The 22,356-nt window shown below is 39.7% G+C and overlaps 3 protein-coding genes across 8 annotated transcripts in view; 1 reads left to right on the forward strand and 2 right to left on the reverse strand.

Moving 5' to 3' along the window:
* The window catches only part of prdm6 (PR domain containing 6), a 126,252-nt gene that overhangs the window by 42,902 nt on the left and 60,994 nt on the right, over window positions 1-22,356 (forward strand). The gene's annotated exons all lie outside the window — the stretch shown is intronic.
* Window positions 19-3,198, reverse strand: LOC146657969 (GTPase IMAP family member 8-like). The gene is made up of 2 exons (XM_085426352.1): window positions 3,174-3,198; window positions 19-2,843 (listed from the first exon to the last, which is right to left on the reverse strand). Exons 1-2 carry the CDS (start codon window positions 3,196-3,198, stop codon window positions 19-21), a joined length of 2,850 nt encoding a protein of 949 aa, XP_085282478.1.
* On the reverse strand, window positions 15,316-16,101 carry LOC146657970 (GTPase IMAP family member 9-like). Its single transcript, XM_085425220.1, has one exon. The coding sequence runs from the start codon at window positions 16,099-16,101 to the stop codon at window positions 15,316-15,318; it is 786 nt and encodes a 261-aa protein (XP_085281346.1).

Raw genomic sequence — 22,356 nt, forward strand, 5'->3', positions numbered from 1 at the left:
CTGCTGTCAGAAAATGTTTTATAAAACTTTACAAAATTGTTGTTTCTCCACATGTTCCTGGATCCACTTATCTATTTCGTCCTCATGTTGTTTCTGCAGTTCATCAATTTGTTTTACGGCTTGACAAGAACGTTTAAGCTCATTTATTTCTTTTTCTTGTCGCTTATTCATTTGATCCAAGTCCTTCTTATTTTCCTTTTTTCGGCACAGCTGTTGAATCATGAAGTCATTGGTTTTTTGTTGTTTTAGCTTCATATTTTCAAATTCTCTTTCTTGTGTAGCTACCGCAACTGCAAAGTCAGCTGTTAATCTCTGTCTTAATTCATTAAATCCCTCTGTTTGTTTTCTGGCTTCCTCTTGATTTTTCTTCATCATTTCCTCCACTTGCTTTTGAAAGTTTTCATGTAATTCTTGCCATTCTTTTTCCTCCTGTTCTTTTCGGATTTGATATTCTTTCTTTTCCTGTTCATATTCTTCTCTGAGCCTTTTCAGTCGTGTTTGCTCCTTCAATCTGTGTTGGCCATCTTGAAGTCGTTTCTTCTGCCACTCTTTTGGTTCTTTTCCCCAAACCTCACTTTCTTTTCTGATGTTCTCTGAATTTTGTATCAAATTTTGGCCCGTAATTGTCTTTTCTTTTGATTCAGATTGAATTTTCTTCCCCTTTTGTTTCCACGGGTGTTGCTGAATTTCTTCCCTCTGTTTCCTCTCTCTTTCCTCTTCTGCCCTCTTTTCCTCTATCATTTTGTTCTCCTCCTCCTCTTTCTTAATTAATTCAATTTTCTCTTTTAATGCTTTCTCTTTTGCTGCTCTTTCTTGTTCAATTTTTCGCTTCTCTTCGATTTTCTCTTCATATTTTCTTTCAAGTTCTTGATTATTTTTCAGTAACTCTTCTTCTTTCTTCTTCATAATCTTCTGCATTTCCTTCTGAATTGCTGCCTCTGTCTGTTTGAACATTTCTAAATTGTAGTAGCCGCCACCATTTTTCTTCACCATTGACTCAATCTTGATGAGCAGCTGACTAACTTGAGAGCGGTTACTTGGATCACTGTTATTGAACACATGGTATCGTCCTCCACAATCAGCTGTCAGCTTTTTAAGGGATCCTTCGCTGTCTTCTTCTATATAACTCTCAATTGTTTGATTTTTTAGGTCATCTCCTCTGGTGAATAAGATAATGATGAAATCATTTGAATTCTTGCCAAAAGCATCTTTGATGAGCTCCACAGTTTTTCTTTCCTCCTCCGTAAAGCGACCAATCTGCAAGACAAGTAAGAACGCATGAGGTCCAGGAGCCATCATTGTGAGACATTTCCTGAGTTCCTGTTTAATTTTATCATTGGACAGCTTCGTGTCATATAAACCAGGTGTGTCCACCACAGCAACAGAGCGCCCATCAATCTCTCCTGTTACTTTTTTGCAATCCACGGTCACTGATTTCGCACTGGGTTTCGAATGGAAGTGTTCTTTTCCCAAAATAGTGTTTCCAGTGGCACTCTTTCCACTTCCAGTTTTCCCAATCATCACAATCCTGAGACAGTCCTGGCTCTTTTTTTCAAATCTTGACTCTCCCATTTTGGATTTATCTCCTGCGCTTTTTTGCATGAAAGGGTTTTCAATAATTTCTTTTTTGAAGCCTTTAAATGGTGTTTTCATCTCTTCCACAGCATCCAATAACTGAGGGATCTGCTGTCTGTCCTTGATGTTGAGGATAACATATCGGCCACTGAAACTCTCGCAGAGCTCTTTGATCTCTGTGTTCATTTTTAAAAAGTGAACAATACCTGGGTGTGTAGGATCGGTCTCCACAGTAAAAAGAACCATTGTAAAGTCCTTGACTTTAGAGCTCATTATTTGTTTGAAGGTCTCCACCTCACTCTTGTCTTCATCAGTAAGGTGATCCAAGGGTTGAACTAGGATGAAAGCGTGGACACCCTCAGGATCACAGAGAGAAACTGTCTTGATTGCTTCACTAACTGCTTCCTCCTGAGATTTTCCATGGAGAGCAGGCAGTTCCACTACTGAAACCAGTCGACCACACACCTTTGCCTCATTTTTATCACACGCTGATGAATTAGATTCTATTTTTTTGTCTCCCAAAATGGCACTGGCAGTTGATGCCTTCCCAACTCTAAACCTCCCACACAGTACCAAATTCATAGGTTTCAGATTTAGAATTTTAGGTCTCTCACAAATTACTAACTTCACAGGAGGCTTTGGTTTCTCAGATTCTTCAATCCCATCTTCCCATTTCCCAAATAGTGCTAAATTTTTTGATTTTGGCATTTCAGGTATTTCAAGGTGCTCTGCGCTTTCAGAAAAATTTAGATGTCCTCCTCTGTTGGCAGTCACAATTTGACTGATCTTTTCCATCAGTATTTCAAAATCAAAGTCAATGTTTTTTTTGTCAAAGTTGAATTTATGTTGTCTTTGTCCGCAGTCCTGGATAAATTGATCGACTGCCACATTCTTTTCTTCATCCTTTTGTGTTATGATGACCATTGAATATTTAAGCGCATCTGGACCAAACAAACTCAAGATGAACTTCAGCGTTTGTCTGTCTTCCTTTGTGAAATCTGAAGGTTTCACTAACAGCAGCAGGACATTTGGCCCAGGGTGACAACGTGCCACACACATCTTCATCTCATGTCTGACTTTTTCCACAGGAAGACTGAAGATGTCTGAGGTTTTCACCACTGTTGTGGGCATTTTTCCCCATTGTCCTTGAGCAATGGATTTCTTGAATATTTTTAGAGGATGAGAATCTCTTTTACCAGTGATCAAGTTACTTAAAGTTGCCTTTTCATGTTGGTTTTTTCCAAATATCACAATCCTGAGTTCGGATGCTGAAGTGGACACAAGAAACATTATGATTAAACACTGTTACAAATCAATTTTCTTTTATTAATTTTTTTTTTTTTTTTTTTAAATCATTGTTTAAATTGAAATAGACTTCAGAGCGCTAAACAAATATTTTCAAGTTCATATTCATGGTGGATCACTCTCTGAAAAATATTCAGTTAATTTGTCACAAAAAAATTTAGCAGCTGCTGTAAAACTCAAAAAGGAGCATTTTAGGTATTATTTTATTTATGACTAATATGAATAAATTTGAATAAGTTTCTTTAACTTAAAAAACAAACAACCCCAAAAATATATATATTTTGTGCACTTACCAGACCTATATGCTGATCCTGCCATGATTTTATTTTGTTCAGTTCAGCAGCAGAATATGCAGGTGTCTGTTGAATTTTAGGGAAGGAAAAAAAAAGAAAAGTTATAACACTGAAACACAAATGTGTCCACTGCATTTTATCAAATCCAAAGTCAATGCAGCCTTCTACCAGGAGATTTTAAAGACGTTTGTGTCATCTGCTGACAAGCTCAGATTCGGATTTCCTTTTCCAGCAGGGCTTAGGACTTTCTCACAGGGCTAAAACTACTATCAAACAACACATTTCAAATATCCCACATGTGGGTCAAATAAACTAATAAAGGTTATCTTATCTTAAATAATTGACCATGTTATTGCTGTGTTTGATTTTCCAGAACAGTCACTTGAAATGAAACTAATAGAGAATGTGTAAGGGTATTGACAAGAGGAAGATGAGGAATACCTGACCTGAAAATACATATATACACACACACACATATATATGTATATAGTTAGCGGCCAACTAGAGGCCAACTCCAAGCCCATAGCACAAGCTGCCATCAAGTGCGGGATCTACCAAGGAGATGCTCTGTCCCCACTGCTGTTCTGCATAGGCCTGAATCCCCTCAGTGCGATCATTGACAAGACTGGCTACGGATACCAACTACAGAATGGAGCAATTGTCAGCCACCTCCTGTACATGGATGACATCAAGCTGTATGCCAAGAGTGAACGAGACATCGATTCACGGATCCACACCACCAGGATATACAGCAATGATATCGGAATGTCATTAGGACTGGAGAAATGTAGTCGGATGATAACAAAGAGAGGGGAGGTAGTCATAACTGAGGGGATCCAACTACCAGAAGGCAACATTGCAGACATAGAGGACAGCTACAAGTACCTGTGGATTCCACAGGCAAATGGGAACCATGAAGAGGTCGCTAGGAAAGCTGCAAAGACCAAGTACCTGCACAGGGCCAGGCAAGTCCTGAGAAGTCAGCTGAATGGTAAGAACAAGATCTGGGCTAGCAATACCTACGCCCTGCCCGTGATCAGGTACCTGGCTGGGATAATAAGCTGGCCAAAGGAGGAGATAGAAGCAACTGACATCAAGACAAGGAAGCTCCTGACCATGCATGGAGGGTTTCACCCCAAGTCCGGCACCCTGAGGCTGTATGCTAAGCAGAAGGAAGGGGGCTGGGGACTGGTGAGTGTCAGCACCACAGTCCAGGATGAGACAACAAACATTCACGAATACATCAGCAAGATGGCCCCAACCGACCGCGTGCTCACTGAATACCTCAGGCAGCAGAAAACCAAGAATGAGGAAGAAGGGGAGGCACCATCATGAAAGGACAGGCCCCTGCATGGCAATGTTCCCCCTAAGCTGCGTGTGTGCGCAATTGCGCACAGCTGGCACGGTCTCTGCACACAGAAAATCTGCGTTGCGCACAAAAAAATCTAACCTGAATTGAAATTCAAATAAATACTTTAAATATTCTGTTTTGCAGTGTTAGTCAGTAAGTGACTGGCTGCTCCCGTATGGGATTAGAATGATGCAACCTTATCCCATAGTCCAGCCAATAATGCGATTCACATTCGTATATACGCAGCTAATCAACGTCGTTGACAGGCTATGACAGCGTCCTTATGTGCCGACAGCGGTGTTTTAACTAGCAAAGCCGCATGGCTGATGTGGAGTGAATCCACGTTAATGACAACGTGTACAACCATTGGAGATGTGAGCAGGACAGACGGAACAATTGACGGAAAAAGTGTGGACTTCATACCAGTTTTTAAATTGTGTTGATAGGCCACGTAAAACCAGAGTTGTGATAAAAATATCTGCAATGTTTGGTTTTCTTCCTGAATACTATCATTGTTTATATTTACTGCGGGAAGAAACGGTAAAAATGGTATTTTATAAGGAAAACGCTCGAAAGCACTCTCCACCTGTGAGCAAAAACAAAACCAAAAAAACCCCACCCTTTCCTATTGGTCGAAAAATGTACCATGTCGACCAATCAAAAAATGATATGGCAACAGGGCATTTAGTTGTTTAGGAAGGGGGAAGTTTTAGGAGTGACGGTGGTGTTTTGAGATGTGAGAGATTTTCGACGTTTAGCGCAAATCTTGTGTAGTTAATGTGTAGTCTAGTCAATAGTTTTGTTGTGTGTGTCAGAACAATGAGGCAACTGCTGAATGGTACAGGTGTTACAGCAGTGATACCTCTCCTGTTGTCAGGCCTGCAGGTATCAGGCTGTTGTTCTCCTTTATCTCATAGTGGACAGAAATTATTTTTTGGAGTGGCACAAATAATTTGTGTGGCATCAAATTTGATGCAGAACAGCTGATTGTTCTGTAAATAGTTTGAAATTTTATTTAAAAAAAACGCCTTGGCTGCATTTTTAAATAAACAGCTGCAAAAAACTTTGTTTGCATAACTCAGTAACTATGTAATTAACTGCCCAACATTGGTCATTATTTACTGTATTTTGCAGACAGAGAGTTACAGGACTCTCTCCCAGACCACAGACTCATACTCCTAAAACAAGTCAGAGCTTTATTTAAAAAAAAAAAAAAAAAAGTTGTGTTTTCAAAATTGGAGTTCAAGTTATTTTTACTTCCAATTGTGTTAACATACTACACAGGTCATGAGCAAGATTTTTTTTTAAATTTTCATTGTAAGTGGGCTAAAGCACTTAATTAAAAGTACAGGGTGGGCCATTTATATGGATACACCGTAATAACATGGGAATGGTTGGTGATATTAAAGTCCTGTTTGTGGCACATTAGTATATGTGAGGGGGCAAATTCCTCAAGATGGGTGGTGACCATGGTGGCCATTTAGAAGTCGGCCATCTTGGATACAACTTTTTTTTTTTTCAATAGGAAGAGGGCCATGTGACACATCAAACTTATTGGTAATGTCACAAGAAAAACAATGGTGTGCTTGGTTTCAACGTAACTTTGAGGAGTTTGAGAAGTTAACCATCTTGAGGAGTTTGCCCCCTCACATATACTAATGTGCCACAAACAGGACTTTGATATCACCAAACATTCCCATGTTATTACGGTGTATCCATATAAATGGCCCACCCTGTAGTCTAACATAAATGTAAATGCTGTAATTTTAATATTTTAATAAACCATGTAACTTGGATGGATTCAGTGCTGGCGTGATGTCTACTGTTGCTCACAGTGGTCCAAGGGACCGCTCAGGGAGTTTGTGTGTTCGCTCAGACACATGAAAAATTAGAGGGAACATTGCTGCATGGTATATACCACCGGCAGATAGCGGAGGTAGCTGATATCCAGAAATCCTACCAGTGGCTGGACAAAGCTGGACTGAAAGACAGCACAGAGGCATTTATCATGGCAGCACAGGAACAAGCTCTGAGAGGCTGGGGTCTATCACACCAGGCAAGACCCCAGGTGCAGGCTATGTAAAGACACCCATGAGACAATCCAGCAGCTGGGTGTAAAATGCTAGCAGGCAAGGCATACATGGAACGCCATGACCAAGTGGCCGGTATAGTATACAGAAACACTGTGCCGAATATGGCCAGGAAGTCCCGAGGTCAAAATGGGAGACGCCCCTTAGGGTGGTGGAGAATGACCGAGCTAAGATCCTGTGGGACTTCCAGATACAGACGGACAAAATGGTGGTGGTAGACAAACAGAAGAAGACGGCCGTAGTGATAGATGTAGCGGTTCCAAATGACAGCAACATCAGGAAGAAGGAACACGAGAAGCTCGAGAAATACCAAGGGCTCAGAGAAGAGCTCGAGAAAATGTGGAGGGTGAAGATAACAGTGGTCCCCGTGGTAATCGGAGCACTAGGTGCGGTGACTCCCAAACTAGGCGAGTGGCTCCAGCAGATTCCAGGAACAACATTGGAAATCTCTGTCCAGAAGAGCGCAGTCCTGGGAACAGCTAAGATACTGCGCAGGACCCTCAAGCTTCCAGGCCTCTGGTAGAGGACCCGAGCTTGAAGGACAGACTAGCTGCAGGGGCGAGCGGGGAGGGTTTTTTAAAAAAATAATCCTATTATTGTATTTGGTCTCAATAGAAGGTCCAAAGAGATGAAGAAGAAGAAGAAGAAGAAAGTGTGTACATTATTGTACTTTATTGAGCCCCGTGGGGAAATTGCTCTCTGCATTTAACCCATTCACTCAGTGAAGCAGTGGGCAGCCATTGGGCGCCCGGGGAGCAGTGTGTAGGGACGGTACCTTGCTCAGGGGTACCTCAGGGTAGCTGTTAAGGGGAATCGAACCCCCGACCTTCCGATCATGGGGCAACCACTCTACCTACTGAGCTATCCCTGCCCAGCTGCCCAGATGGTGATGAAGGTTGCAAGAACAAAATAAAACAAAATCAGAGAGATATCAAAAACTTTGAAAGTGACCAAATTAATAATCTTAAAAAGAAGGAATGTAGAAAATTGCTTGAATACAAGACAGGAAACAGAAAAAAATTCAAATTAACCAATCAAAACTTCATAGATAGATCAGCTGACATATAACAGGTTATATAACTGGTTAAGTCACACCCAAGTAAATACTGGACTAGATCATTAATGATGAGGACGGGGGGTGGAGACATAATCCCCACCTGTCTCAAAATAACAGATGTGTGAAATACATAAAAAGAATACTATGAATATACAAAAAAAAGGGACAAAGGGCAGTATCTGATAATAAAAGGAAGTATGTCTAGCAGTTGAATTAAAAAACAAGAGGACATCATCACATGGGAACACATTTGTTAAAAGGTCCTAATTTATGTCTCTAAAATGTAAAATCTCTAAAAAGTAGACTTAAAATGTAGACTTAAGAAAATATGTCTAGAATGCTACTCCTTCTTTTGCTGAAAAAATAAATAAAATTAATTAAATAAACATTACCCATGCGTGAATAATTTAACTGATAAAATTAGAATAAAAACATAAAAAATAAAAAAGGTTCAGTTCACAAAAACTCATTGATTCGAAAAATCCTCATTCATACCTCTGGGGTGCAGACTCTATATCCAAAATATCCAAAATGCTTCGCTTTTTTTCCGGATAAAATTAATATTACCACCTCTGTGGTTTAGTTTAATGGCTTCAATGCCTAAAAACATAATGGTGAATTTGGATGTTTATCATTGAAGTGTCTTGCAACAGGGCTGGTTCTCTAACTCATATACATATAATACTCACAATTATGCTTTTTTTTTTTGCCTTTACCAGGGATGAACCACTGATCACTATGTGACAGGGAGAGAACATTTTTTCTTACTCACACAAAGTTACAAATTGTGCCATAAATTGAACTTTTTTCCAAGTGCTATTTATTTGCGTAAGATGGATAAATTCTTTCAAAATGAATTCAAAACGATTCTATTACACCTCCAACAGATGTGTTCTTAAAAAAACAAACAACCAATTTGTTAGATTTAAATGTTAACAAAATATAAACACCAGCCATTATTTGTTACTATTATACTTGCTTTTTGATCGTAATAAATTTAATTTATAGCCTTCTGAGACCCAACCCATTTATTTATGTCCTCTGTAGCGGACAAATAATTTAGCAAAAACGTTAAAGTGTAAGATATGGTTTTCCCCTCACTTCTCATGTGGATTTTAATATTTCTTATGTTAATGCACTATGTATTATGCATTGTCTCAGTCACTGAATACTATTTAATTCTCAGTTCAGTCATATTGTATAAGCATTGGATCTGTTGCATATAGTGCTAAATGTTCTTTGTTAGGTGTACTCACCAGATCTGTGAGAACGTCTTGCTTGGAGCTCTTAAAAGAATTTTCTGTCAGCTAGTTTCGGTTGAATTGGAAATGAAACTGTGTCTGTACAAATATCCTGCCTCTTAACTATTCAAGAAGGTTGTCTAAGGTGATCTAATCTCAGTGTTTGTTTTTTTTTACTAAAATCCAAAATCTTTTAAGATAAAATAAAAATCCTTTCATTGAATAGTATCACAGTAATACACAGCAGTTAGAAAAAATAATTTTCCATTTATAAATATTTTAAAATGGAAATTCATAATTACAGCATCAACAACAATAAAAGGATTCTCTGCTAATTCTTGAATGTCTGTATTTTAAAAATGTTTAATAAATGAAAATGGACTTAATAATATATTCAGTATAATCTTAAATGATTGACTGAGCCCATTACCCCATCAGGAAAATGTTTACAAAGGTCAGGCTCAAGGGCTGGTGTTTTTCGTTTAAGTTTTAGCTCACATTATTCATTTTATGTAGTAAATTACTTGCAGACGACTTGCAGATTTTGCACAACAGGATGTTCACTTACCACAGGATGTTCTATCTATCAAAAGTATCACAATATGTTGACAGACTGTGGAGTGGCTTTCTACTGTGGCAACTCATTGGCATTTCTGAGTATTTTTGTTTTTGATTGTTTGATGTTTGCACCCAAGTTTAAGTGGGCTCTGTTAGGGCAAAATAGCCATCATTACTAGTTTGCTCTCTCAACACTTAAAAATGCTTATCACATTACACATTACAGTAATTTATTCAAAAAAAGTCAGCAGTAGAAATACCAGTTAACCATTCATTTACCTTTAAACTTCATTTACAATAGAGAAACAACCAAATCTGTATTTAGCCAACACATCATAGATGATTTTTTTTTTTTTAAAGAATTTTGAAGTGCTGCCTTGCAGTGTAACTCTCCCTACCATGTCAGTTTCACTATTCTAGCTTTGTAGTGAATCTCATGGTCTGCCACTTTAAGAGCGGTAGTCTGTGACTTTATGTTTGACAAAGTGCATGTCAGGATGCTGCAAGAGAGATGATCCAAATCTGGGGTGTTGAAAATTCAGGATACAAACTTTAAAAAAAAAAGAGAGAGAGAAACAAAAAATGCTGCTCCAAATTGGCAGGATAATCTGCAATTTCCACATGGAAAAAACAAACAGAGAAAACAAATGGCTAACTTGGGCAATGATGTAGACCTGACTTTGTTCACTGTGAAACAGGTGGGGAAAAAGACACGGGCAAAAGTAATCAACACAAGTGAAGATACTAAGAATGACAAGAAGTAAAAACCAGACAGGATAAGAAAAGCTAACACAGTAAACAGGAAATGGCCAATAGACATATGCTAGACACAAAAAAATGTTAACAGGGACAGTAAACACAGAAATATGAATGCTGGGAAAATTATGACAAAAGAAACAAAACATAATGCACTTTCATCCTTTCTGCCATCGTCAGTGATTAAAAGAGAAATTAGCCAAATTCAGAGCATCAGAAGGCTCATAAAAAATGTATTGCCTAAACATTGACTCAGAATTCTTTGCAAAGTTGAGTTGTGGAGCTTGTTCTTGCAGTTATATTGTAGCAGCGTACCAGTATCTGCTGGTACACAAAAAAGATGGGCTATTTACTTCTCTCTTCCACAGGCAAAACACTGTATAGTATTCTCTTTACTGTATATGTTAAAACTCTAGACAGTAGTTAGTATTGTTTAATCTACATATAATCCAAAACAAGCACTTGGGAAGTTACATTACAATCTGGATCACTTTTTCTGCATAGAAGTCAAAGGTCTGATGTTGAGTACAGCCTAGAGCTTCCATTAACGTGAGAGTTTTTGCACACCAAGATATTCGCTTACCACAGGATGTTCTATATATCAAGACTATCAGAATATGTTGACAGAGTGCGGTTACATGTGGGTGGCTGCTACTGGCAACTACCAGTGACAAGGATCAGGTACAAACTGAGTCTTAAGCAGAGAGTGTGCAGCATTGTTTGATTTGTGCACCCAAGTTCAATGGGCTATTTAGGGGAATGACTGGTCCCTCTTTTCTTGGTCTCTTAACATGTAAAGTATACTTATCCCATGTTACATGAGCTTTTTTTAAAAATTTATTTATTTTTTAAGAGCGAAATAGGCAAACGGTAATAGAAATAGCATATTAATCATTTATCTTTTCTGTGTGGAGTTTGCATGTTCTCTGCAAGTCTGCGTAGGCTTTCTCCAGGTACTCGAGCTTCCTCCCACAGCCCAAAGGTATGGATGGATTTAGGTTAACTGGTGACTGCCCATAGCTGTGAACGTGGAGCATGAATGGTTATCAGTCTCTGTTTCATCCCTGCATTGGTAGGGCAAGATGTCCAGGGTGTGCTGTAAAATGGCAGCAGATTAGTGAATTATAAGCAGTCTATTACTGCTGATAAACTGTCAGTATGTGGCAGTTCCCGTTTCAGTGATTGTGTGTTATACAGTGCATGACTGTCCATTTAATAACATTATTGAACATTAATACAAAACATCAATAAAATGCTTAGGAACATATGGTCAGAAACACAGTCTAAGAGATTTGCAATCCTGAGTGAAAAAAAAACCTGTTACTTGTAGTGCAAGCCCTGAGACACTAGTACCATTTCCAAATTGGCAGGGGTTCAAACTGTCTTTTGCTAGGGTGAATCAGAATCAGAATCAGAATACTTTATTGATCCCTGGGGGAAATTATTTTTTGTTACAGTGCTCCATTTTAAACCAACATTAAGACAAGACAGACAATACGCTAACTAAGAATAGTACAATATATACATATATATACATACATACATACATAAGTCACTTATAAATAAATATTTGGAAAAGAAACATGTGTAGTTGTAGCAGCAAACAGTGTGTTAAGTGGATGCGTTGTACAGGGAGATGGCCACAGGCAGGAATGATTTCCTGTGTCGTTCAGTGGTGCTTTTCGGTAATCTCAGTCTCTCACTGAACGAGCTCCTGTGACTGACCAGCATGTCATGGAGTGGGTGGGAGGTGTTATCCAACATTGTCTTTATCTTGGACAGCATCCGCCTCTCCGACACCACCTTGAGGGAGTCCAGCTCCATCCCCACAACATTGCTGGCCTTACGGATCAGTTTATTAAGTCTGTTGGCATCTGCGACCCTCAGCCTGCTCCCCCAGCATGCAACAGCATAGAGGATCGCACTGGCCACCACAGACTCATAGAAAATCCTCAGCATTTTCTGGCAGATGTTGAAGGACCTCAGTCGCCTCAAAAAATAGACGACTCTGGCCCTTCCTGTAAAGTGCTGTGGTGTTTTTAGCCCAGTCCAGTTTATTGTCAATGTGTACTCCAAGGTATTTATAGTCCTCCACAATGTCAACACTGACCCCCTGGATTGAAACAGGGGTCAAGTGTTTCCTGGTCTTCCTGAAGTCCACGATCAGTTCCTTGGTCTTTGCCACGTTGAGCTGCAGATGATTCTGCTCACACCACGTGACAAAGGAGTCGACCACAGCCCGGTACTCTGTCTCATCATCCCTGCTGATGCATCCAACCACCGCAGAGTCATCAGAAAACTTCTGAAGATGGCAGGTCTCTGTGCAGTGGCTGAAGTCTGTGGTGTAGAGGGTGAAGAGGAAGGGGGAGAGGACAGTCCCCTGTGGTGCCCCTGTGTTGCTAATCACCTTGTCAGACACACACTGTGGGAGACGTACATATTGTGGTCTTCCTGTCAGGTAATCAACAATCCAGGACACCAGAGAAGCATCCACCTGCATCGCTGCTAACTTATCACCCAGGAGGGTCGGCCTGATGGTGTTGAAAGCACTGGAAAAGTCAAAAAACATGACCCTCACAGTGCTCGCCGGCTGGTCCAGATGGGTGTAGACACGATTGAGCAGGTAGATGATGGCGTCCTCTGTTCCGAGACGAGGCTGATAAGCGAACTGAAGGGGATCCAGATGTGGTCTTACTATGGGTCGCAGCTGGTCCAGGATGAGCCTTTCCAGGGTCTTCATGATGTGGGAGGTCAGTGCCACGGGCCTGTAATCCTGGGGGCCACTGGGACGAGGCGTCTTTGGTACAGGGACGAGGCATGATGTCTTCCACATCACCGGGACCCTCTGCAGACTCAGATTAAACAGTTTATGAAAGACTCCACACAGCTGGGGGGCACAGGCCTTGAGGACAAGGGGACTCACTCCGTCTGGTCCAGCAGACTTGCCTGAGTGAAGTCTCCTCATTTGCATCTCAACCTGGTATTGAGTGAAGGTGATGGGTGGGGGAGGGGTGTCAGGAATCTCACAGGAGGCAACATGTGAAGAGAGAGGCTGGCACAGTGGTGTGGCTCTGGATTCCAGGCTGACTGCAGGTGAGGTTGTGGGGGTGGGAGCAGACACTGTGGTGTCGAATCTATTGAAAAACAGATTCAACTCGTCGGCTCTATTCTCACCTCCCTCAGCTCCCCTGCTGTTGGTTGGCCTGAATCCAGTGATGGTCTTCATGCCCCTCCACACCTCTCTCATGCTGTTCTGCTGGAGTTTCCACTCCAGCTTCCTCCTGTAATTGTCCTTAGCCTCTCTGATCTTGTCCTTTAGTAACACCTGGACCTTCCTCACCTCCTCTTTGTTGCCCCCTCTGAAAGCCCTCTTCTTGTTGTTGAGGAGGGCTTTGATGTCCTTAGTCACCCACGGCTTGTTATTTGGGTAACAATGAACAGTCTGAGCTGGAACAATGGAGTCGGTGCAGAAAGTTATGTAGTCTGTGATACACTCAGTAAGCCCATTGATGTCCTTGGCGTGAGGCTCACAGAGTGTTTCCCAGTCGGTCACCTCGAAACAGCCCTGTAGTTCCGCTATTGCCTCCTCTGACCACCTCCTAACAGTCCTGGTGGTCACAGGTTCCCTCCTCACAATTGGCACATAGCGGGGGGTGAGGTGAATCAGGTTATGATCTGACCTACCAAGTGGGGGGAGGGAGGAGGAGCTGTATGCATCCTTGACGTTAGCATACAGTAAGTCTAAAGTTTTCTCTCCCCTGGTGGGACAGTCCACATATTGTTTGAATGTTGGTAGTGTATTGTCCAGTGATACATGGTTGAAGTCACCCGAGATCACAATAAAGGCACTCGGGTGCTGAGTCTGTAGCCGAGCTATGGCAGAGTGGATAGTGTCACATGCAGCTGTGGGGTTAGCAGAGGGGGGTACATAAACAGCCACCAAGATGACGTGAGAGAATTCCCTGGGTAAATAATACGGCCTGAGTCCAACAGCACACAGTTCAGTGTCCGGGCAACAAATCCTTTCTTTGATTGTTATGTTGGCAGGGTTACACCACCGGTTGTTAACTAAAACAGCAAGCCCACCTCCTTTACGCTTACCGCTAGCGATGCTGTCCCTGTCCGCCCGAACAGTGTGGAAGCCTTCCACGGAAGCATTCTCATCGGGAATGACCTGGTGCAGCCATGATTCGGTGAAACACATCAGGCTACACTCTCGGTATTCCCTCTGACTCCGTACCAGTGCTGAGAGCTCGTCGATTTTACTTGCCAACGATCGCACATTTCCCATCACGATAGACGGCAGACACGGTTTAAACCTCCTCCTCACTTCGAGCCTCCGCTGTCTCACCGTCACCTTTTTTCTTCTCTTCTGTCCTTGACCTCTGCATCCCCGATGTGTTTTCCTCCAAATTTCAGCTGGTACTTCTGCGGGCACTTCTGCGGGCCTGGCCAGCGAGCCGGCCGGCATCAGGGCGATCAGCTGATCTCTGGAGTAAACAGTCCGTGCGTGTAGGAGATGTGCCGCGGTCCCGTTCCATGATAAAAGTAACAGTTCCACGGCCACCAGAAGAACAAAAACTCTCTCAATCCACATGATTGAGTAAGAGATAGAAAACGGAGGAAAATACAAGTCAGAAAAAAAAAAAAAGAATACGTAAGAAAAAAGAGCTAAACTAAGAGAAAAGCAGGAGCGACTGTAACAGGCTGCACGCTGGTTGGCGCATGCGCACATGAGTGAGGTCATGGGTGTTGTTATGTGCATGCTGGATACAGCATTTTATGTAGATGTCTGTAGGTCGCACAACTGTTTTCACTGGATAGAGTCTGATATCCAAGATGTTATAATGCTTTGTATAATACAGTAAATTGACAAGAGAGACAGCTGGCCTTTTTAACCTGCTCAATAAGTGGAGGGATTGCTGGGCCTTTATCTAACAGGAATTAAATAAAGACCACGTCAGGTCTTCAACAATTTATGAAGAAACTTAAAACGTGTTACCTCCTCAACATCAGAACCTTTGATAAAGATAGAGTTGTCTTTGTTAGACCTCCTGTAGTCCACTATCATCTCTTTGAGTTTAATCAATCAAGGCTTAACAAGCATTTGTCTTGTGAAGCACTTAGATCCCATAGCTGTCATCTTCTCCACAGTGTGCAACACCTCAGAGACCTGCTGCTTGTCTTTGATGTTGAAGATGATGTTTCGTCCTCCGCACTTCTGACAGAGCTCCTGGATGTTTCTGTTTTCACTAACAAAGTTGACAACAACTGGATCTGTGGGATCTGATTCCACTGCAAAAAGAATCATGGTGAAGTCGATGACCTGAGATCCAAATTCATTCTGGATGATCTCTAACTCTCGCTTGTTTTCGTCACTGAGGGGTCCCACAGGAAGGACCAGGATAAAGGCATGGACACCTTCGGGATTCCAGAGAGAAACACATTGTTTTTTGCAGCTCTTTATTGCCTCAGGAGATTTTCCATACAAAGCAGGCATCTCTACCAGGGACACTAAACGTCCACACACCTGTGTCTCCTTCTTAACACATTTTGAGGAGGCAGCAGGTTTACCAAACTGGTGTTTTCCTACAATGGCATTGGCTGCTGAACTCTTCAGAACTTCATATGTCCCACACAATACCAGGTTAAGAGGCGGTTTAAAAGTTGTGGTGTCAGCTTCTTCACCTCTGTTTAGATAGCCTCCTCTGTTTTCATTCACTATGCTCTCCATCTTTTCCATGAGTTCTTGAAGATCCTTTTTTGGCAGATCTTTTTTGTCAAAGTTGATTCTCTGCTGCCTTTGTCTACAGTCCTGTATGAGTTGATCCACAGCTGAAGTTTTTTTCTCCTCACTATGTGTCAAAATGACCATTGCATATTTAAAAGCATCTTGACCAAAGAATCTTAGGATGAGCTTTAGTTTTTGTCTGTCTTCTTCACTGAATTCAGAAGGCTTTATCAACACGAGGAGAACATTTGGTCCAGGGGGGCAAAGAGCCACACACTTCTTCATTTCATGCTTCACCTTCTCTCCAGCTAAACTGAAGACATCTGAAGTTTTCACTATTGTTAGGCGTGTTTTCCTATACTGTCCTTGAGTGACTGTAGTGGATGGGGACACCTTTTGCAGAAGATCCCCAGTCAAATCTTTTTTCCCAGTGATGAAGTTGGTTAGAATTGATTTTTTACTTTGAGTCTTTCCAAAAACTAGAATCCGAAGTTCATATGCTGTAAATCAACAAAAAAAATTATTACATGTTTTCCAGCACATGCATACATATTTATATCTTTTATTTCTTTTATTCTTTTTTAACTTTAATGTTTTTTAATTATTTGTAAAAAAAATATCTACTCTTTACTGGGAAGTGCTCAAATAATCTTTTTAAACTCTCTTATCCTTCTCCCCAAAACCACTGTGAAGGTGTGAACACCAGCCTTTTTACATTTTTGGTGCATCAAATGATAATGTGCTAAAGCTGCTTGTATGTCTCACTAATGCACAAGGGGGCACATTTAAGAAATGTGGGGAGAGTTGATGCTTTTTATAGCTGTAGTAATTGTCCTTTAGTTTGTAAATTAGAAACGTGTAACATGTTCGGGATAAGTGTCAAACAGCTTCAAAGTTTCTAGATTCGGATGTTCATAATACATAAAATGCATATGTGTTTTTGTCAGGGTTGGACTGGGTCAGAAAATTGGTCCTAGCATTTTTTAATCCCATTATGTCCCTTCATTGTTGTCTTACCCTGTGAATTTCACATTCCTTGATTTCTTCCTCACTTCTCCATAAAGCTTTGTTACTAGTTCTTGCTAGTACTACAATTAGCTGCACCTATTTTTAGTTTCTTTTTATTGTTTTCATTTTGTTTTCCAGCTCCACCTCTCCGCCACTTCTTCCTGACGAAACTTATGCGTATGCAAGATTACCAGTCCAGCCCTGGGTTTGGGTAAAGTCATAACTGTCCCTACTGCCAACATAACTAGTGTTTCTAACTGTCATTCTAAGTGTGTTAACGGGAGTAAACGTGGCTTCTGGTTTTGTTAATAATTTTCTTTGTCACCTTTATCCTCCCTAACGCATCCTTATTTTCTTGTGACTTTTGCCTAGCACTGGGCTTAACCTGGATTTTAGCTGTCCTCGTCATGCTCAGATACTTGCATTCTTTCTGTCTTGCTATCTGTGTTATGTTCTGATAAATCTCGCCAGACTCACCGCGTGATGAAAGAGGTTGTGATGCCATAGTGCCACTGTGATAGAAATATGAGAAATTGGTTGGTGTCTGTTGGATGAAAGAAAAAGGAAGAGAAAGTTGTCATCTAATAATAAACCATCAGACAAAAAGAATCTGAATACATGGACCTTTAGAAGAAACCTTAAAACTCCAGTGGGCTCTATCGTGTGGTGGATATGATGCCACAGGAGCAGGTAGAATAAGTGCAATATCATTGCCACTATAGGATCAGCCTGTGGATAGCATGGCTACAAATATTCTCCTTATCAGATTTGATAATAATGGCTCGGGTACTGGAGTACAAAATATATGTTTTATTTAACAATTGCAGTGTCATTACATTGTTTTCCCTATGGTTATGAGAAGTCAAAAAGTTTTGACAAGACCTGAGAATGTGTTGTATATGTAGTATAGTGCAGTATAGTGGTGTGGTAAAGGTCTGTCAGTGAGTGCAATAATATTATAAGGCAGAACTGGCAGTTGTATAAAAAAAATGGATGTTTAAAAAATGCAAACAATCATCAGAACAGTTTGGTATCAAAAGGCTTCCAACTAAAGTTGAATTATGAAAATAAATAAAGTAAGTCTAAATTATTTATTCATACTGGTGAACCTTATATGTAAATTCAGCTTGGAGAATTAAAGTCAGCTTCTTTGTACGTAGGATTTAAAAACTGACATGTCTGGTATTGCTCGTATCATGTTGTAGAACATTCACCCCAAAGTATAATATGAATATATACAAAATGCGGTACTTTAACTTACCTGCATTGCTGTCATACACTTAATTAATATACACAGTTGTGACTAATCTATTTAAGACCACACTCTTTTTGTAGCACAATTACAGATTTTATTAAGGACTTGAGTCTACCATGACCTACAAAACCGAGAACAGATGCAGTTATAGGTTTTTATATTCATTGCCTTTACTCTTTGTGAATGTACTTACCGGGTGAAACTGCTGATCGTCCTCAGCGGTTTTAAATGTGCCTTTGCAGATCCAAACTGAATCAGGTCACTCGAAAGTACCTTTTATTAACAGAATTGGGAGGTGTTGCCCTGTACAAGTATGACAGCAATGTAAAGGCTCTATCTGATAGAGTTAGAGCATTCTCTGCATTGTTTATGCTCTGTTGCATCTTAGCATAAAGAATTTTTCTATCAGTTGAAGTCTATCATAAAGGCTCCATCCACCGAGTGAGTCTTCAAAACATCTTCCTTCCTAAAAAAAGGTGATACAGGTCAGCTATCAGTCATAGGCATGGTTTCATAATTTTATACTTAATCCATTTTAGCATGCTAATAAATTTTTTGGATGAGTCTTATTTTGATCAACTAAAACATACAGGACATGTAAAGGTCTTATCTAAGACTCCAATCACTGATGACTGTTTCCTGTTTGATGAGTATCAGCTCGAGTCACGTGGCCATTCTGGCTTACAGCTAGCTTACTAAAATATTATTGAGAGTGCTTCACTTGCTACCCAGGGCAATGAGCAAACCATGGGCCAAAAGAAAGGGGCTTAACTTGTCTAACTGAAGGGAAGAAAACTGAAATCTGTAGATTTTGGTCCATCTGTAAAATACCATGCACGCTGTAAGATCAAAGGAGTTCTAAGAAAGGTGTTCTAAAAATGTTCTTTTTCTAAAACATCTCAAATGTGGTTAATGTCCTGTATTTTTTGTGTTTTCAACTGAATCTACACTAGTGTGTCAAAACAGCAACCATTTAATTTGGTTTATATTTACAGAAAATCGATAAACTTTTAGGATTTTAGGGAGCAAATACTTGTGAAGGTCAAATTTGCCTCAGAACACTAGAATAGAACACATTCAGATAGATGGTTTTACTGTCGGATGAACTGAATTGATACAAAACCCGATGAATGTAAAGCAAAGCTGAATCAGTCGGTCAGTCTGTGAGAGAAGGGGTTTCACTCCCCGTTCAGCAGGAACTGCAGAGGGTCTACAAAATAATCTGCGGTGACCTCTTCTCCACCAGTGCTTCAGAAGTATCCAGTTTGCAGCCAAACACACACAGAGCCAGACCTCAGAACCAGCTACAGTATCATTATAAAAACATGCTTTAACCTGGCATCCCACCCCCATCTGGGTGCCATGATTTAACTGTGATAAGATACTACAGAAATTTGAACTGGTTTTGGTTTCTAAATTGATACAGCCCTGCCATTTAATTCAGCAAACCATTCTTTTAACTAAATGATACTTTGTAAATCTATGTGTATCAGCGTTTGATTTAGTTCATACTTTTACTACTACAGCTGTTTCCTAGTTAAATATAATTTGACCCATATGAGTTGGAAAGTCCTGCTAGAATTATTTGGTATTAAATAATAAATAAACGGCCAAAAGTAATTTACAGTTAATGCACATTATATTACTTGGATTTATGGGTGTAATATACACTATAATATTAAAAGCATTGGTGTCATATCATTTAATCTTTGAATTTAGGTGTTTTTCATTATGTTGCCATGCGTGTATGGAATTAAGCACTTCAAGCATCAAGCAGTCTTCACAAACATTGTTGAAAAGTAGTCTAGGGTTAAGGAATAGGGTTGTTCTAAAGACATCAACAATTTAGTTTATGTAAAATGTATGCCCTCCTAGATATCCCACAATCAGTTATAAGTGGTATTATAAATGGTAAAGTGGAAGCAACTACAGTAACTCAGCCACAAAGTAGCAGATCACATAAAGTAAACTTGTGAAATTAACAGCAGTTGGTATGTAGGTATAATATTTAGGTGGCCCAGTACTTTTGTCTTAATAGTGTTTCCTCTTCAGTTCCATTTTTCTTTTATGTCATGTTGTTGAGAGTGTTCAAAAACTTTTGGATTATACGAATTGACCCGAATTCATTTATGATATTTTATACCACTCTTGTTTATTGGACGTGGATTGGAGAACATCTGAGTATATGAGCAGTGTTTGAAGTTACAGGCCTACTTAGGACTTGTTGCAGCTGGTACAGTAATTAAAAGGTTCACAAGATGAAAATGATATTGTCAAAGTTCAACAGTGGAACTAAAAACCCAAACTGAAAACAGGTCAGCTGAACAAACCTTTATCAGGAGAGTTTGAAAGGAGTGCTCTGTTCAGCTATTACAGCAATGAAATGGCTATGGTTGACTGAGAAACAACATTACTGACATATTGCTCATTACTGATGCCCTGTGAGTGACATTGTGATATTATCATGCAGTCTGTCATTTAGAAAACAAAAATAATTATAAATTAATTCATTTGAGCTTACATTTTGTTGCAAATGATGTTTTTGCAAACATGTAACCACTCGACTACTTATTTGCGATATTTGTTAGGACAATATATAACCATGTCACCCGAATGTCCATTAATTTGTTTTACCAATGGTTTTATTTTTAGTGTGTTCATGCTTTTAAACTTGTGAAGTACTCTTTTCTTCCTTTAATCACCCAGGACTAATATCCTATCACTAATATCCTGAATATCTCAGCTGAGTCTTTCAGGTATTAGCCTTGAGATAAAATTTATAATGAATGTGTTGACTACTTCCTTGTGAGTCACTACGTCCTATCTCTTATTTAATGCCAGCACTGAACAAAGTTACCCTTTTGCTACTAGATAAGTAATATTATCAGATCACTAAACATTTGTCTTTCATCTCTGTGAGTTGTCAGACCAGCGGACAAATCGTAAAAATGAAACTCAGTCTTATCACATTCCTTTATGCACATCAGTGCAACACCCACAAACAGTCCACCATATGTACTGAATGCCTTGACTTTAAAAATTACCATTTAGATGTCAAAACCACGTGATGCTTTACAAGCAGTTTGCCATTATAACACAAAGTGGGCAATTGAGCCAATAAAGCTCATAGACTCATAGAAAAAAGAGTGACGCATCACACAAAAAAGTTTGAGAATATAATTTTATCGAAATCCTTAATAGCAAAAATGAGATATGTAGCATTCTTGGTATTCTGAAGTTGTGGTGTAAATCTATGTCCCAGTGGTCATTAAAATTACAGTTATAGCTGCCACGTGGCAACACTTGCTTGTAGAAGGACTTTTTAATGGGTGTAACCACCTATTATAAAGCTTTTATTTAGCTTTAGGTTGTCGGGGGTAAGTGCTGGATATTTTTTCACACTGCACAAATTAAAGAAGTAACAAACTATATCAAGATTCTATAAAGGAAATTAACCTTAGTTTTTTGTTTTTGTTTTTTTTACTTTGCATTCACATTTTATGGGAATAAACTTAAACTTAAAATCAAGCACATTTTATATTCACTGTGTTAGGAACACTAACTTTTATCTTACTATAGCTCCCAACATTGTTATGCACTCTTTCCCGTTGACCCCACTTCTGTTTTTATGGGCAGTGATTCTTGTGAATAAACCAATTCTGCCACATCAATTATTACCATTCCTACTGAGTCCTGTAATATTAGGACTTTGCTGCCAACTGGTGGTAGACAAATTAAAATGGAGATGGTATTGGCGTGAGTAGACCAAGCCTAGGTAATAAAGCAGGTCAAATAAAACATATTTTATTACAATATCAGCCTCTGCACTGAGAATTCTACTGAAATTGATAAAATTAATAATTTATGTCATGTCAGTATTTTGGATAAATATTTGTAACTGGCAAATTACAATAAGTAGAACCATATAGTGTAGTGTACACATTCTGTGCGGTTTCATTTTATAACTGTACTTGGTCAGTTTTTCCCCCAGCTTAAGTTTTAAGCAAACTAATTAACCATGACTAATATCAATAGACAAATCAACTCAGATGCTGGAGAAATGCAGATGAGAAATGTTGCACAAAAAGAAACAAAACATACCAAACTAATTCCCAGAAAGTTGATTCTGTTCATCT

The sequence above is a fragment of the Rhamphochromis longiceps genome, linkage group LG12 (genome assembly GCF_057381845.1).
Source record: "Rhamphochromis longiceps isolate RC_006_pf linkage group LG12, R_longiceps_female_GT1.1, whole genome shotgun sequence".
Taxonomy (NCBI): Eukaryota; Metazoa; Chordata; class Actinopteri; order Cichliformes; family Cichlidae; genus Rhamphochromis; species Rhamphochromis longiceps.

What these genes read in the sequence shown, in the direction of transcription:
- LOC146657969 (XM_085426352.1), bottom strand. Translation starts at nt 3,198, where the DNA reads ATGGCAGGATCAGCATATAGGTCTG. An exon ending in AGGATCAGCATATAGGTCTG is followed by an intron (nt 2,844 to 3,173) that starts GTAAGTGCACAA and finishes TGTCCACTTCAG; the next exon opens with CATCCGAACTCAGGATTGTG.
- LOC146657970 (XM_085425220.1), bottom strand. Translation starts at nt 16,101, where the DNA reads ATGGTCATTTTGACACATAGTGAGGAGAAAAAAACTTCAGCTGTGGAT.